Source organism: Sapajus apella, unplaced genomic scaffold (assembly GCF_009761245.1).
Source record: "Sapajus apella isolate SASKATOON/1434 unplaced genomic scaffold, GSC_monkey_1.0 scaffold38, whole genome shotgun sequence".
Taxonomy (NCBI): domain Eukaryota; kingdom Metazoa; phylum Chordata; class Mammalia; order Primates; family Cebidae; genus Sapajus; species Sapajus apella.
In genome coordinates, this window is record NW_022436978.1 from 21,357,545 (window position 1) to 21,373,367 (window position 15,823).

Consider the following 15,823-nt stretch of genomic DNA (forward strand, 5'->3'; position numbering starts at 1 on the left):
GGTGAGGGGGCACCGGGCACCTAGAAACCAGTGTTCTCTGTAACAAGTGTTCACAGCCGACAGTCCTTCTCCACTTCATTTCATCTCCAGTGGTTTCAAGTGATGCGTACTAATGATGTGCTACGTGGCTGTTAATACTGAAACACCTAAAATAGAACCATCAATTACATGACAGCCTCCAGAGCTAGCTGTTGATGAGTGAAAGTCATTTGACAAAGCTGTCCGTGAAGATTTTGTAGTAATTCCCCTGGCCACGGTCTCCACCCATGAGCACTGAATAAATGTTTAGCCATCTTCCTTCTCTGCGGAGAAATCTGGGATGCTCTGTCACTGTGGCTTGCTCTGGGTTGTGAGAAAGCTCTGATTTTGTCATCAGGACTATTCACTATGGAACCGTCTCGGGGCGACCTTGGCCAACGGAGACCGCAGCGAGGAAGCCGTGGAGGCCTACACCCGCGCACTGGAGATCCAGCCGGGCTTCATCCGGTCCAGATACAACCTGGGGATCAGCTGCATCAACCTGGGCGCCTACAGGTGAAGTATGGCAACTGCCCGCGCAGGCCTCAGGCCGAGTTACCTGAGAGGGTGTTTCTGAGCAGAAACACCTGCCTTGGTCGGAGGATTCTTCCTCCTGCTGGTAAGGGTGAACGTGGAGCCTGCAGCTCCCTAGGCCTGGTTCAGCAGGAGCCCTCACCTGCTGTGGGTCTCAGTCTTCAGAGAGCAGCCATCTGCTCAGTGTCTGGGGAATGAGGACTCCCAGTCCCTGGCCCCTGAGATCTGGATTCATCGGCCTGAGTTAGGAGAAGTTATCAGGGTTTTCAGCACCTTCCAGAGCAACTTTGGAGAAATGCTTCCAGTCAATCTTTCATTTTCCGCTTAAGGAAATAAGAGCCTTGGGGGTGTGGGTACGGGGTACCCAGCAAAATGATTTCAAAAAGTCCCAGAACCAGTGTCTAGCAAAGCAAAACCAAGAATCCAGGTTTTCTAAACTAATAGACCAAAGTTAGCTGGGATGAAAAGAAAACTCGGAACTGGCTCATAGTTTAAAGCACCCTTCTCACCCTCATCCCACACCACTGAGGCCTGTGCCCTGCCTTTTCCCCATGACCAGGGACTACAGATGACCTTTATTTCTTTCAGATAATGAAAGTATGGGTAATGTTTTTTCTTCTTTCTTTTCCCATTTTTTCTATTTTCTAAATAAACAGGTTTGACTTTCATAATCGGAAAAGGAACTAAATGTTAGTTTTGAACCCCATGAAAAATGTAAACCCTTTCTCATGCTCTGAAAGAGCCAGGCTTTAATAATTAGACCAGCTGGGGTTAAAATCACAGCTCTGGCATGGACCAGTTTTGTGACTCTGGGTATATAATTTTTAGCCTCAATTTCTTCACTTGTTAAAAAAAAAGGGAGACCAAGCGCAGTGGGCCCAGCCCTTTGGGAGACCGAGGCGGGCGGATCACCTGAGGCTGGGAGTTCAAGCCCAGAAGAGTTACTGCTTCTGAACTGCACTGATGCATTTTGCCACTGGCAAACACTGAGGCCCTAGAAAACAGGTGTTGCCCCATATGAAAAAACTCTTACAAAGAGCATGAGTCACTGGATTACACTGTGTCAAGAGGAAGTTCTCAGATCAAAACCACAAAGAGCTGAATGGCCCCTTATCAAGTGGCTTGTTTTATTTTGTGGACACTGTGAAACGTGCCGCTGCAGAGGCTCTGCGCGTCGCTGTGCAGAAGCCCAGCACTGACTGTGCGCCACCCGCCATGCGCAGCTGTCCAAGCCCCTGATGTCCGCCTCCCATCCTAGCATCATTCCTGGCTTCATCTTATTTTCCCGACCAGATTTGCTGTTTACCGCTTTCATTCGTTTTTTTTTCTAGAGACGTTGTGTATATGTATTTTATGAGACACCCTAGATTCCCTTTTTTTAGAACAAGGGAGATAGGGGATGGAAATATATATATAAAACATATAATGTAATTGTTATAATTGTTCTTTAAAAGGGAATGTAATATATATAAGCATTACATACATGTTATATATACACTATATTTTTATATACTATATTTTATACATACACATATATTAAATATCTATATGCACTATAATATAGCTACACTATATGTTATACATATATACCATATATTATATATGTAAAGCTTTTAATATATGTAAAGCCTCAATTAAAGGGGGCTCTTATAAAGCCCCTAGATGAGTGTTTCTTAATTGTAACTCCTTAGGGTTAGAAAAAAATACTTGCAGGATCAATAAAGTGCTTTATTGGCATTCACAGTCAGAAAATTCAGCAGGGTTACTATCTGCAGGAGCCATGAGGGCTCATGACTGGTAAAAATGGCCAACTCCGTGAAGGCGTAAATTTTAAATCCCCAAGCAGAAAGTCTCCCATACTGGAGTAGGTCAGTTTTAGGGTTACCAGATAAAACACAGAATGCTCACTTAAATTTGAATTTCAGATAAACACCAAGTAAGTTTTTAGTATAAGTATTTTCCAAACATTGCGTGAGATATTCCTGTACAGCTGGGCCATCCATCCATGGTTCCACATCCATGGGTTTAACCAACTGTGGATTGAATACATTAAAAAATACAATTTTTAAAAAACAATATAGTATAACAAATGCAATCGTGTTTACATTTTACTCATTGTAAGTAATCTGGAGATGATAAAGTATATGGGCGGTATGTGCAGGTGACATGCAAACACTGTGCTATTTTATACAAGGGACGTGAGCATTCGCAGACTTTGGTGTTCTCAGGGGTTTGTGAAGCCAATCCCCTGTGGATACCAAGGGATGTTTCTCTGAAGTTCAGATTTAACGAAGCATTCTGTATTTTTATTTGCTAAGTCTGGCAACGCTACTCAGTTGGCTACTTTGGAACATATCAACTAAGTTTTGTGGGTCTTTTGTTGTCATGCCAGATGTGGGAAATCTGAGAAATGGTAAGAATTTTGTGCTTTTTCCTGAAAAAAAAAAAAAAAAAAAAACCCAAAAAAGAGAAGTAAATTTTTTTCTTTTTTTTTTGAGATGGAGGCTCACTGTCACCCAGGCTGGAGTGCAGTGGTGTGATCTCGGCTCACAACAACCTCTGCCTCCCAGGTTCAAGCAGTTCTCCTGCTCAGCTCCCTGAGTAGCTGGGACTACAGGCGCCCACCACCACTCCCGGCTAATTTTTGTATTTTTAGTAAACACAAGGTTTCACCAGGTTGGTCAGGCTTGTTCCGAACTTCTGATCCGCCTGCCTCAGCCTCCCCCAGTGCTGGGATTACAGGTGTGAGTCACCATGGCCAGCGAGAGAGACGTAAATGTTAAATGGATTCTGCAAAGAAGGAGAACTTGAGGTAGGCTCAGGAAACAGCAGCCCTTAGTAGAGAAAGGGCTCAGGAGGAAGTGAGGAGCTGGTGTAAGTACCTTCCAGTTCACAAACGTCTTGGGACCGCTCCCTCAGGAACTGCAGGTGTCAGTGTATGTAGCTGTGACAGCTCACATTTTCTATAGAGAGTCAAAGGCGAGCACTACCCTAGTATACAGTTACAATAAGGAAACGGGCGTAGCCCAAAATGTTACACCTTTGTCTACTGACAAAGCTCCAGCGTAGAGCTTAGACCAGCCAGTCTTAACCTTTTCAAAAACGAGGACTCCTTTTGATGAAAATTCTATCCCCCTTGATAGTAATATTTTAGTATGAGTAAAGTGAGGGAAAGCTGTAACGTAATGCTTTTCACTGAGTGAGCTTTTTATTAATCATGACAATGTACACAAACGATTTAAACTTACTTTTATGTATGTGTGTGAAACAATTGAAAACTATTCACACATATACACGTATAACCTCCTGAGTGCCCCAAAAGGGCTCCGAGTTCACAAGAAAGGGAAGAGGTTTAGACTATCTTTACGGGTGGTGGCGGGGAGACTGGAGTCATTTGCTGAGGTGAGTAAGTTCGACTCTTCTGTTTCTCTCCACCTCACCACATACTTGGGGCTGGAAGAAGCCAGAGAATGAGAGGCTTTCAAGATCTTCCTTTGCCTTGGGTTCTTGCAGCTCTGCGCCTATGAGAGAAAATTGGGAGACATCAGTAGAGCTGCCATCCTGTCAAGCGGGGGTGAAAAGGGCTCTCAGACAGACCCCTGTGTCCATCCACTTATAAACTGCCCTCTCTTGCTTGATTACAAGAAACTCAGAAGGGGGGTGACTAGGACACACACTCCATTCCATTGTCCAGGTTGCCACATACACCATGACCGCCCCTCACTTTCCTTTCATTGTCAGGCAGATCTAACTATATAAATGAGCAGATTCCTGGATTGCGTGCTTTAGAATTAGAAATCCAGTGTCACTTTCTAAGTTTCTTACCAGATGCTTAATACCTACCTTCCAGGATTCAATGAGATTGAGCGTATGAAAGGTTTCTGAGAACAGTAAAGTGGATGCAGATTAAAGTGGCATGATTGTTCTTGGGAAGGATGTTTGTCAGACGCACTACAAGGCTGGAGTGGAGTGGGGGTGCTGAAGAGGGCAGCCCCAGCAGGTTCACCTGGCACCTGAGCAGCAGAGTGGACTTGTGGGCTAGAGGAGCCAGGAGGATTGCAGACGGCATCTTCAGCATGTCTGTAGCTCATTGTTCTCAAGATCCCTCTCTACTTTTAACAAGTATTGAGAACCTCAAAGGGCTTTTGTTTATGTGGGTTATATCTATCAATATTTACCATATTAGAAATTAAACTGAAAACATTTTTAATGATTCATTTAAAAAGAATGAAACTTGGCCGGGCACAGTGGTTCACACCTGTAATCCCATCACTTTGGGAGGTTGAGGCAGGTGAATCACCTGAGATCAGGAGTTCAAGACCAGCCCAACCAACATGGTGAAACCCCGTCTCTACTAAAAATACAAAAATTAGCCAGGCATGGTGGCGCATACCTGTAATGCCAGGTACTAGGGGGCCTGAGGCAGGAGAATCGCTTGAACCTGGGAGGTGGAGGTTGCAGTGAGCTGAGATTGTGCTACTGCACTCCAGCCTGGGCAACAGAGCGAGACTCTGTCTCAAAAAATAAAAATAAATTTAAAAAAATAAAACTCACTACATATTATCATAAATAATATATTTTACAAAAAATAATTTTCCAAAACAAAAGCAGTTTAGTGGGAAGAGTGACACTGTTTCACATTTTTGCCGATCTCTTTAATGTCTTGCTTACTAGAAGACACACTCCCACAGCTGCTTCTGCATGCCTCCATTGCGGTCATGTACCATGCAGTCTCTGGAAAATTCCACCGTAAGCATGCAAAAGAAAAAAAAAAGAAAGCAACAGGTCAAATAACATCTTAGTTTTACCATAACAATAATTTTGACCTCACTTATCCCCAAGCTTCTCCAGATCCACTCTGAGGACTACTGATCTTACTCAATGGTGAGAGCTTGCATGTAGATTGGTCCAACTGCACCTCACAAAGTCTTTAAATATCTATTACACATTCAGGGAAAGTAAGGCTTGGAAAAGACAAGAAGTTTGCCTACTGCTAAATAACTGGGACACAATTCCAGGTGCCCAATAATAAACTCATCCCTCTAGCTGTGTTCCATATGTGCGTCACTAGTGGGGAAAATGAGACCACTGTGTTTTTAAGTGGGGCTGTATTCTTCCTCTTAAACCTAGTTATAGACATCAAATCTGCAGATGGATTAAGTGTTCAAATCATTCCTGGAGCAGGGGAAATTGAATGCATTAGTGAATTTGCATGGTTTTGCTATTATTCTTTCTCTCCCACTTGACATTCCTAAAATAAAATTTGCTTTTTCTTTTTGAGACAGTCACACTCTGTTGCCCCGGCTGGAGTGCAGTGGCATAATCTCGACTCACTGTAACCTCCGTCTCCCGGGTTCAAGCGATTTTCCTGCCTCAGCCTGCCAAGCAGCTGGGATTACAGGCACGTGCCACTATACCCGGCTATTTTTGAATTTTAGTAGACGTAGGGTTTCAACATGTTGGCCAGGCTGATCTCGAACTCCTGACCTCAAGTGATCCAGCTGCCTTGGCCTCCGAAAGTGCCTGGATTACAGGTGTGAGCCACCGTGCCCAGCCTGCTTTTCTTTTTTCTTATATTTAACAATGATTGCTCACTAAAGAACATAAAAGAATTAGAAAGTTGTTCATTTGACCATCCAGAACGCCATAAGAGGCGATTTTAGGCTAAACTCACTTAATCCAATTTTGTTTTGTTTTGTTTACATTTGCTAACTCTGAAATGTGATGAATTTTAAAATATCTGTTTCTCTACCTTCTTAGAGAAGCGGTCAGCAATTTTCTCACTGCCCTCAGTTTGCAAAGAAAGAGCAGGAATCAACAGCAAGTTCCTCATCCTGCGATCTCTGGGAATATCTGGGCTGCCCTCAGAATTGCACTCTCTCTGATGGACCAACCAGAACTCTTCCAGGCGGCTAATCTTGGTGACCTGGATGTCCTCTTAAGAGCTTTCAACTTGGATCCTTGAAGAAAGAATAATACCAGTACTAATAATCTCTGATCTGTGTAATTGTACTGAAAAATGAAAAACTTTTATTATGAATTTCAAAAGGATAAATCAAATATTCGAAAGGCCATGGTCATATAGCCCAAGGAAATTAATACCTACAGACAATGCCCAGTCTCTGTTCAGATCCAAAAGCACAAAATGTTGTCTATAGCGTCAAGGTCACGGTCCAAAGAAGAACTGACAGACTCAAGACAAACTGAGATGAAGAAACTGTGTGTGGAATACCCTGCACAAGTTGCAAGCATACTGCGACGGGTTCTTTGGGTTTCTGTCTCCACTTGCAGCTGATGCTACATCTGAGGCGCTTGTTCATGGAAACCTGGAGAGGGCACTGCTTCAGACTGGGACAGCCTGGCTGTTTCTGAACTGTCTCCTGTTGCAAGGCTGAGCATAGCTGGGGCCACTGGTGCATGCACATAGGTTAACTCGTGACTAAAGACAGGCATTGCTTCAACCTGTTCCAATTTTAACTTTCACTGTAGCCCTTGATTCCAGAGAGGGAGCTTTGCTGGCAAAAGCCATTTTTGCACTAGAAATTTTTGCTGTTCCCAATCTAAACTTTTCCGGGATTGTATATATGCACTTTAATATCTTATTTATGCCTTGCTGGAGTTTTGTTTCGTTGCTCCAATTTTTAACTTGGGGGTGGAAGATTTGAGAACTCAGCCTCATTAGATCAACGGACCAAATAAACAATTCCTGAAAATAGTTTTTCGAAGTGTAGGGTTTTGAAGGAGTGTTTTTCTTAAAGCAGACATGAGGACATAGGTGTAGATATGGCAAACAGATCTTTCCATTCACATGCTTTCTGGGACTGTTCCAACAGAAGTAAGACACAGGTACTGTCTCTCCGTGCATTCTCTGCAGGGAGAAAGTGCTGATCTCGGGATTTCTATTGAGTTCAGTTTAACTTGCCTAAGTGTCATATTTTACTGGCTTTATAACTGCCCTGCACACCAATATTCCTTTTAAACCATAAATATTTTAAATAATATTTATTAAGAGTGATAAATAACATTTTTTCCTTAAAATTATGTGTTCTTAGTTTCATAATAACCTGGACTGTTTAACCCCTTGCATTCTAAGTGACAGAAGAGCAACATCTTCAAACCGAATCTCACTGGATGCTGATGATTTGATATGAAAGAGCATGCTCTTAAAGAATAAGGAACATTGTTTGCAAAATGCTAATGGAAATACAATGTTACCAACGTCAGGTCTGGAAAGTTAGCCCATTCTGCTTGACCTCCTCTCCTCGCTTTGTCTAGAACCTTTCCCAAAGTAGTCTGATCCTAACTTTGTCTTTATGTTCTTTCATGAGCAATAGCTCATTCCGCTCATGATTATAGTTGCCCACTGAAAAACAAAACAACAGCAACAAAAACTCCACAGAATTGGGGTCAAAACAGTCTAACTGCCTGAGTAATTAGCTTCTCCAGAGGGGCAGATGTGCACACACGCGTATAAATGGAATGCTAGGTGCAGGAATAAATCCTCTCCTCTGTTACATCTGAAGTCCCTGGGTTGTGAGGGGGCCTCAGCTGAACAGAAACCACAGATCCTGGAGGCTTACGTATGTTATAACCTATTCTAGTTTATAAAGACAAAGCGTGGAGGGCACTGTGGGAACGCCGGGTTTTGATACTCATTGTCAAAGCTCACTTGAGCAGCCCCAGCCGGTCAGCAGAAGGCAGAGGCATTCAGGCATTCTCAGCGGCCACAGCGACCATCCAGTCTCAGCCCATGCTTCTCTGCCATCTCAGCAGCAAAGTGAAGCTCAACATTATTTTCAAGCATGGCATCTGAGAGTTGTAGAATTTGAGAAACAGTCCGGTAAGGACTCTTGGAGACAGCCTCCAAGCCACGGCAGGGGCTGCTTGACTATGCCTGATGGAAAATATGCCCGATGGAAGAGCATCCTCCCCCACTGCTCCTTCCTCCGACCATCTCCATACTTGGACCAGCAAGTCGGCTTCAATAGTCCATGAGGATCCTCTGAACAAAGGATTCGAAGCAAACTCTGCAAGCATTCTGTCCGTGATGTCGTTCTATATTTGGAGCAGCAACTGAATTTGCAGCCTGAATTTAAAGGCTGAAACTAGTATAAATGTCAAATAATTTGTTGCTAAATGGTGGCAAATTCTGTGGCCCAGGTTTTGTTTTGCTATTGGAACACAAACTCCAAGGAGCTGTTTTAGGGAAGACTGGACAATCTTCTGTTCTCACCGTCATTTGGCAATTTGCAGAGCATTTTACTAGGACTTTCTCCAGTATATCTAGTACCCGTCAGATCTAAGATATTTATAGGCTGTCAAGAAGTCCAGAATTACGGCCCAAGAGGAAAATAGTTGCATTTTTCAATAATATCTTTTATAAAATTAAGTAAAAACCATTATTTAAAAATGAGCGACAGTTTATAGGATTAGAGCACCACCTATAAAATAAGTAACAAGACTTTAAAACGTCTTTTTTGTATAAATCATATAAATGTTTGGTTTTTTAAAAGGGCATCTACTTCATTTTTTGGCAGAACTATTTTTGGCATGTCATAAGATTGTCATTTAAATTACTCTTTCCATTTGAAAGGGGAGGGCATCCTTATTTCCCTTTTGAGGTACTCTGAGAAGGCTTTGCATCTCCTTTCTCATATATTAAGGTACAACAGCCTGACAGCTCCTAGAAGATGATTTTTTGCTAGAATGGCCACTCAGTTACATAGAAGTGACTTTCAGGGGCTGACTTTGCCTGTAAATTGGATGAAAATATAGAGAAAGCCAGTGATCACTGCTGAGTTTCAAAACATGTTATAACCATTTCTAGTAGGCGACTTCTACGGGCTGTTGTACCTTCCTGGTGAGGAGAAGGCGGAGGGATGGGGAGAGGAGGAGGAATAAAGATCCTCTTACTGGGCCAGTCACACTGATTCGTTCCCTTCACTTCCTCCAGAACTCACTCCCCATGACTCCTGAAAACCGGGCAGATCTTGTCCACCAAGAAACTTTAATAGAAAACGATGAACTGTGCTTTCCCAGCCAATCCGGATTCTACTAGAACAGAAAAGCATGGAAACGTAACTGGGCAGGAACGTCCACTTACGTTTCACACACTCACTCTCAGAGTTTCATGCCACTTCCCTCGTTCTTCTAGGAGAACTATTATATTGAATCATGGGCCCCACGTCTAAATACTTGTAGAGATAAATATTTCTGGGATATTCTTGCCATACAAGCGAGACTAGAGGCCGTGCAGTTGCAGCTAGTCCCACTTATCATAAGAGCTTCCAAACTCTTTATCACAAACTTTGTGAGCTTGGGAATATAGAGAAAGCAAGTTGATCATGCTGAGACCTTTCCTCATTTGCCCCTGAATCTGTTCGCCAAGGTTGGACTGGACTTTAAGTTAGCTGTTCTGGCAGTGGCGGTGGTGGTTTCATATCTTGAGATACTTCAAGAACATTCTAGAAACAGGGTATTCTAAAGGCTTACTGTAGATGCCATCCTTTTTGAACCTTCTTATTTTAGAAATGGTTACACATGCACACTTATGATTTCAACATTGTAAAATAATTCATTTACTATCCACATTTTATTCTCGTTTCCCTGTCATCTCAGTAGTTATAGAACTGGCTGAAATTAAACTGTTTTGAACTAAGAAGTAGATACATATATATATTTTTAAAGAGTGTTCATAGACAAATTCTGGCATAAAGGTTGTAAAAAAGCAATTTTTTAAAAGTAAAACATATAACCTCAGGTACAAAAATAATGCATGCATTAGTACTTGCAAATCTGCCTACTCAAATATTAACCAAAGCATGCAAGATAACTTGACTGAATGTAAATTGACACAGTGCATGACTGTCTCATAGGTTACCTTACTGCTCCTTGCCTCTACACAAGGGAGCATTTTTGTGGACTGTTTGCTTTTCTTACCCTACCCTTGAGATTGTTTTTGTGCTGTCACACTGAACTTGGCAGATATTCACACATCTGGTTTGTACAGGGTTCCCAGTGCCAAACTAATCCTCTGAAGAACCTGGGTACTTAGACGTCTAAACATTTTTTGAAAAACCAGTTGAGCCACAACAGATCCAAAACCTAAACAAATCCAAGTGTCTGGATGCTGTTAAACTAAATCATGTTGACTGTCTCAGTATATAAAGATTTGGACTCTAAATTGTTAATAATGCATTTCAAAATTTTCCTGAAAGTTTAGGAATACATTAGAAAAACTGATATTCTAAATAAGGTGAGGAGGCTGGGGTAATGTCAGTCACACCAAAATCATCACACAGCCAGGTAGATATAGGGCCTTAATTTCCGCAAATGTCACATCGTGAGTGTGTGAGGTGTCACGACATTGTTCTGATGCAGCCCTATTTGTATTGGGAGTTGAGCTGCTTGGGCTAAATGTCCCACGAGAAATTGGACTTGATCACCAGGTCTAGAAACATGATATTTAGGGAGTGATGAGGTGATTTCATGGCCACTCACAACCAGCTCTGAAATCCTCTTACTGCCTTCTCCTGTAACCCCTATTTTATGAGGAGACCAGAAAGGGAGAGAGCAAAGCTCAGTGAGCCCATAGGGTCTTACATTAGAAACAGCCCTGTTCCTCACTCCATACACCCCGGTACCCTCACACACATACCATGAGCTCAAAGACAGAATTCTACACATTCACAGGGAGCAAAGATCATTGTGTGGAGGCATTAAACAGTTAAAAGAAAAAACAAACTTAAACCGCGAGGTTTAACCACCTCTCACGTGGCGTTTTGCCTTGAATGAAGTTTCCACTCCCTGCACCCTCTGCAGAAATACCAAAATAACACAGTCCAGAGACAAGAGTGCCAGTCTCAGAACTGTTTTCTGAGGACCTTCTCTGCAAGAGAAAACTAACTTGCAATGCTGCAGAATGTCACAGCAAAACCTGATGAGCAACATGGGATACTTTCAGAAGCCTGCACTTCAAATAATATTCAGATGGAAACAACAATTATTAGGCAGGTCTTTGCTCAACTGTAAAATGTGTATCATCCTTTAGGGGAGTGGTGGTGGTCTTTGAATTTCTTGGAAAGGGAAATGGTGTCACACAAAAAGACTAAGAGGTACACACACCCGACGAGGGAATGTGAGCGTTTGGCATTTTCACTGAGATGTAGAACGTTTTTTGCATGGATACCACACAAGAACTCTGCCACGTGAAAAATGTGTCCACGATGGACTACATTACCAGTAGTTAAAGGAAACAGCAAACCTAAGATTTTGCCAACATCCTTCATTTTCCTCATATATCATCTAACCTGAACTTTCTTCAATTCACATTGCCCAAATTTGTTTACATCGGCTGAAAAAAAACCCCATTATTAAACTTTTTACAAACTGTAACAAACATTTAACTATTTAGAAAAGACATTTCTATATATTTTGTATGAATATTACTTATCTAAAAATGTTTTCAGACAAATTCTTCTGTGATGCATCCTCATCATGCTCGCAAATGTTTAACATCTTGGGATTTCATTTTCAAGCTGAAATAGATAACAAAAAATTAAGTTTAAATGTTTACATTGAGTTATTAAATTAATACCAATTCAAATTAAGTGACCTATAGTAAATTAATGGCAATGGGGGGGTGGATTTTAAAGTTATTGGCATATTATGTGATACTGTATCTGTGATTTAGTGAAATAACATGTATCATAGCACAACTCTGTTGGGTATTAAGGCTTCATCTTAGTATTTCCCTGCATTGCTCTTTGAAATAAAATTACCATAAAAATAACTTCATCATATCGATGTGTTTACTCAGTTGGCTTCTAATTTGCATACCAAGATTAAGGTAGTATTTTTGCACTATGATTGGAAGCATGCCTTCCCTTTTCACATTATTAAATTGTATTCATATTTGTGCAGTTTTAAACTATGGTTTCAAATAAACTTTGCAGCTTCAAGGTCTTTTCAGGAATCTTTCAAAATGGGATTTGGGGATCAGAATTGCTTCTGATCAAATGGAATCCAATTTGTACTACTGGCTAAAGGTCCTTTTATTGAATGTCACTACATATGATTTTGCATGAGTTATCTGGAAATCAGGAATGCATTTTTGGATATACAACAAAACTTTAAAAATCTTCCTCCTTTGTTAATTTTTTAAGACTAAAATATTATCTAACCTGAAATTGAATTTTGTGATTCTTTTAGAATAAAAATATTAAAATAAATTTCAGTTTTAGGGTCTTCTGGTTTTTTGGTCGGTCAATAAATATTTGGGTACAAATTATGTGCTGGCACCATTCTGGGCGTGGGACACAGCGGTAAGTAAATGAAATCAAAACTGCCGTGAAAGAACTTAGATTTCTGTGAAAGGACACCCACAAATACTTTAACAAATAAGAATGCCATGTGCTACAGAGTACTAGAACAAGGCAAATAAGTTATCATGAGAACGCGTCGGGGGCACCTTTATCTGTAGGTGGTCAGGAAAGTTTCCTCTTACATGGCAATTGGGGTGAGATTTGTTGGCAAGTGGAGTTTGGGACTGCTATTTCACACCTCTCCTCTCTCCTCAAATCACTGAATTCCCCCATCATTGCTCTCAACTGATGAAATTGCCCCTATTTTGCTGAGAAAATAAAGCAGGAAAAAGAGAACTGTCAGACTCCCTCAGGACTGTGTCTTCTCACCACTAATAGCTGCACTTCTGGTCTCTGCCTTCCTCTGCTGCCATGGTCTGTGTCCTTCCCAAGTCAGCTCCCCACTGCCCTGGCCTCTGCCTTCTATTCCCATGGCCCTTCTGTGTCCTTCCCAAGTCAGTTCCCCACTGCCCTGGCCTCTGCCTTCTATTCCCATGGCCCTTCTGTGTCCTTCCCAAGTCAGCTCCCCACTGCCCTGGCCTCTGCCTTCTATTCCCATGGCCCTTCTGTGTCCTTCCCAGGTCAGCTCCCCACTGCCCTGGCCTCTACCTTCCCCTATTGCCACCGTCTTTCTGTGTCCTTATCTAAATCAGCTCCCCACTTTGTCACCAGATCCTATCACCTTTTCCCTACTCGAGGACATCAGATTAGCTCAAGGACATCTTCCATCTCTCTCTTACACCCTCAATATTTCGTTTTCTATTTGACCAACTTATTTCTCACTTTTAAAAACAAAAAACTTCCCTTGACCTCACTCCGTTTCCCATCAGCCACCACTCCCTTCTTTGCCCATTGTTGTAAAAGTCCTTGAAGAGCTGGCTGCATTCGTCATCTGCAACTCCTCCCATTCTCCCTTCAACCCACCCCTTTCACCGTGCCTCCAGAACTGTTCCCACAGAGGTCGCCCAGGACCTGGATTCTCAGCCCTCCGCCCACTTACCCCATAACAGTTACTGGAAGGTTGATCACTCGCCTCCGTGAGACACCTCCTCCTCTTAGCTTCCACTCTGGGCTCCATGCTCCGGCTTCCGTCCACCGTGAAGGTCACTCCTCAGCCTCCTTCATTAGCTTGTCTTCTCCCTGACTTCTTGGGGGGAAACGCCCCGCGTTCACAGTCCCTGGACTTCTGTGTCCTGTCTCCCTCCGTTGCTGACTGTACCCAGTCCCATTGTTTCAAATATCATCAAGATGCCAACAAGTCCCAAGTTTCCATCTTTAGTCCAGAACTCTCTCCCAAAATCAAGCTTCCAACCCAACATCAACCATGGAGTTCTGATGGGCATTTCAAACTTAGCGTATCTTAAACCGGACTTGCAGCCATCCTTCTCCACCATCACCACCCAGTCCCACCAAGCCTTCCCTGTCTTAGTTCACCGTAACTACACTCTTCAGCTCCTCGGGATAACAACTTTGAGGTTCCCTTTAGCTACGCGCATTCCCTCATAGCCTGCACCCTGTGCATCGGAATTTGCAGGTCTCACCTTCAAATGCGTCCCGAATGTGACCATTCTCACGAGCGTCACTGCTCCCACCCTGTTTGAGCGATCACCCTCCCACCTTGCCAACCACAGGAGCCCCAGTCTTCATCCTTGCCTTCCTACCATCTCGTCTGAACAAGAATTTATGAAACCTCAGTGAGATTGGGTTAGCTCTGCCCATGGCCCTACAAGCGCACCCCACTGCCCTCTGGAGTGAAGTCCTTCCCAAGGCTTCCTGGGGCAGGCAGACTGGCCCCTCTCTGAGCTCCTCTCCCACTGCTCTCCCCCTCGCTCCCTTCTCTTGAGCTATCCTGATCCTTTTGATGCTCCTCTGACAGCAGACACCCTCACTGTGGGGCCTGTGCACCAGCTAGTCCCTCTGCCGAGCATATTCTTTCCCCAAATACCCCCCGGATGACTCCTTCACTTCCTTCATGTCTTGGTTCAAATCTCACCTCCAAATGCTCTGTTTCCTACAGACCCTGTTTATACAGCGATCTGCACCCTCACCACTCCTGTGTGTTTTATTTCACAGCATTTAATACCTCGTTATAGATTCTACTTATTTTTTATGTTTTGTATCTATCTTTCCTTGCTAAGAAATAAAAAACAAGGGCAGGAATCTTATCCTTATTTACAGATACATTCTAAGAAAAGGATGCATAGCACATAGATGTTTACTGTTTATCAGGTGATGAGCCATGCTATTTACATCAACAAAATTAACTGACTTAATGACGTTATCGCCAGAAAAATACTCTTGGAAAAAATTCATCAATGTTGGCATAATTCTGATATCTTAAAAAATCTTTTAGGCTGAAACAAATGGTCAAAACCTCCATAAAGTCAGTGCCAAATGGCTGGAAATGGTGATGTGAACAGGCCCTGTGTTCACCGGATGGTGTATGCTTTATGTAACGCACCCCAGGTATTACCGTGCCCACTGTACAGATGAAAAGAGTGAATCTCAGGAAATGATGTTTCCAAAGTCACACAGCTAGTCCGTGCTGGAAACAGGACTTGACTTCACACCTGTACGCCTCCACGCCTGCAGTTACCACCCTGCCTCCCCACCACCACGACGACTTTTCCTAGTTGATTTTGAAATGACTGTGGCACGAGGGATGAGAATGGCTTTCCCACTACCACTGAAGTGTGTCACCAACAGCACTGAAAAGCAGGACCAAAAATTCAACAGTGTATATTCACACTGGGAAACCCCCCATTCAACACGATGAGGCAGAGAAGGCGGACAGCCGGGCGCGGTGGCTCATGCCTGTAATCCCAGCACTTTGGGAGACAGGCGGATCACCTGAGGTCAGGAGTTTAAGACCAGCCTGATCAACACGGAGAAACCCCGTCTCTACTAAA

The 15,823-nt window shown here is 42.8% G+C and overlaps 1 protein-coding gene across 8 annotated transcripts in view; it reads left to right on the top strand.

Annotated features, from left to right (window-relative positions):
- PEX5L (peroxisomal biogenesis factor 5 like) overlaps positions 1-12,787 on the top strand; it is a 250,462-nt gene extending 237,675 nt beyond the window's left edge. For all 8 annotated transcript variants that reach the window (XM_032298507.1, XM_032298509.1, XM_032298511.1 and 5 more), the window contains 2 exons: positions 377-534; positions 6,313-12,787. In XM_032298507.1, the coding sequence (XP_032154398.1) occupies positions 377-534; positions 6,313-6,517 (363 nt within the window). In that variant the 3' untranslated portion in view covers positions 6,518-12,787. The remainder of the gene's footprint in view (positions 1-376; positions 535-6,312) is intronic.
- Positions 12,788-15,823: the final 3,036 nt, after the last annotated feature.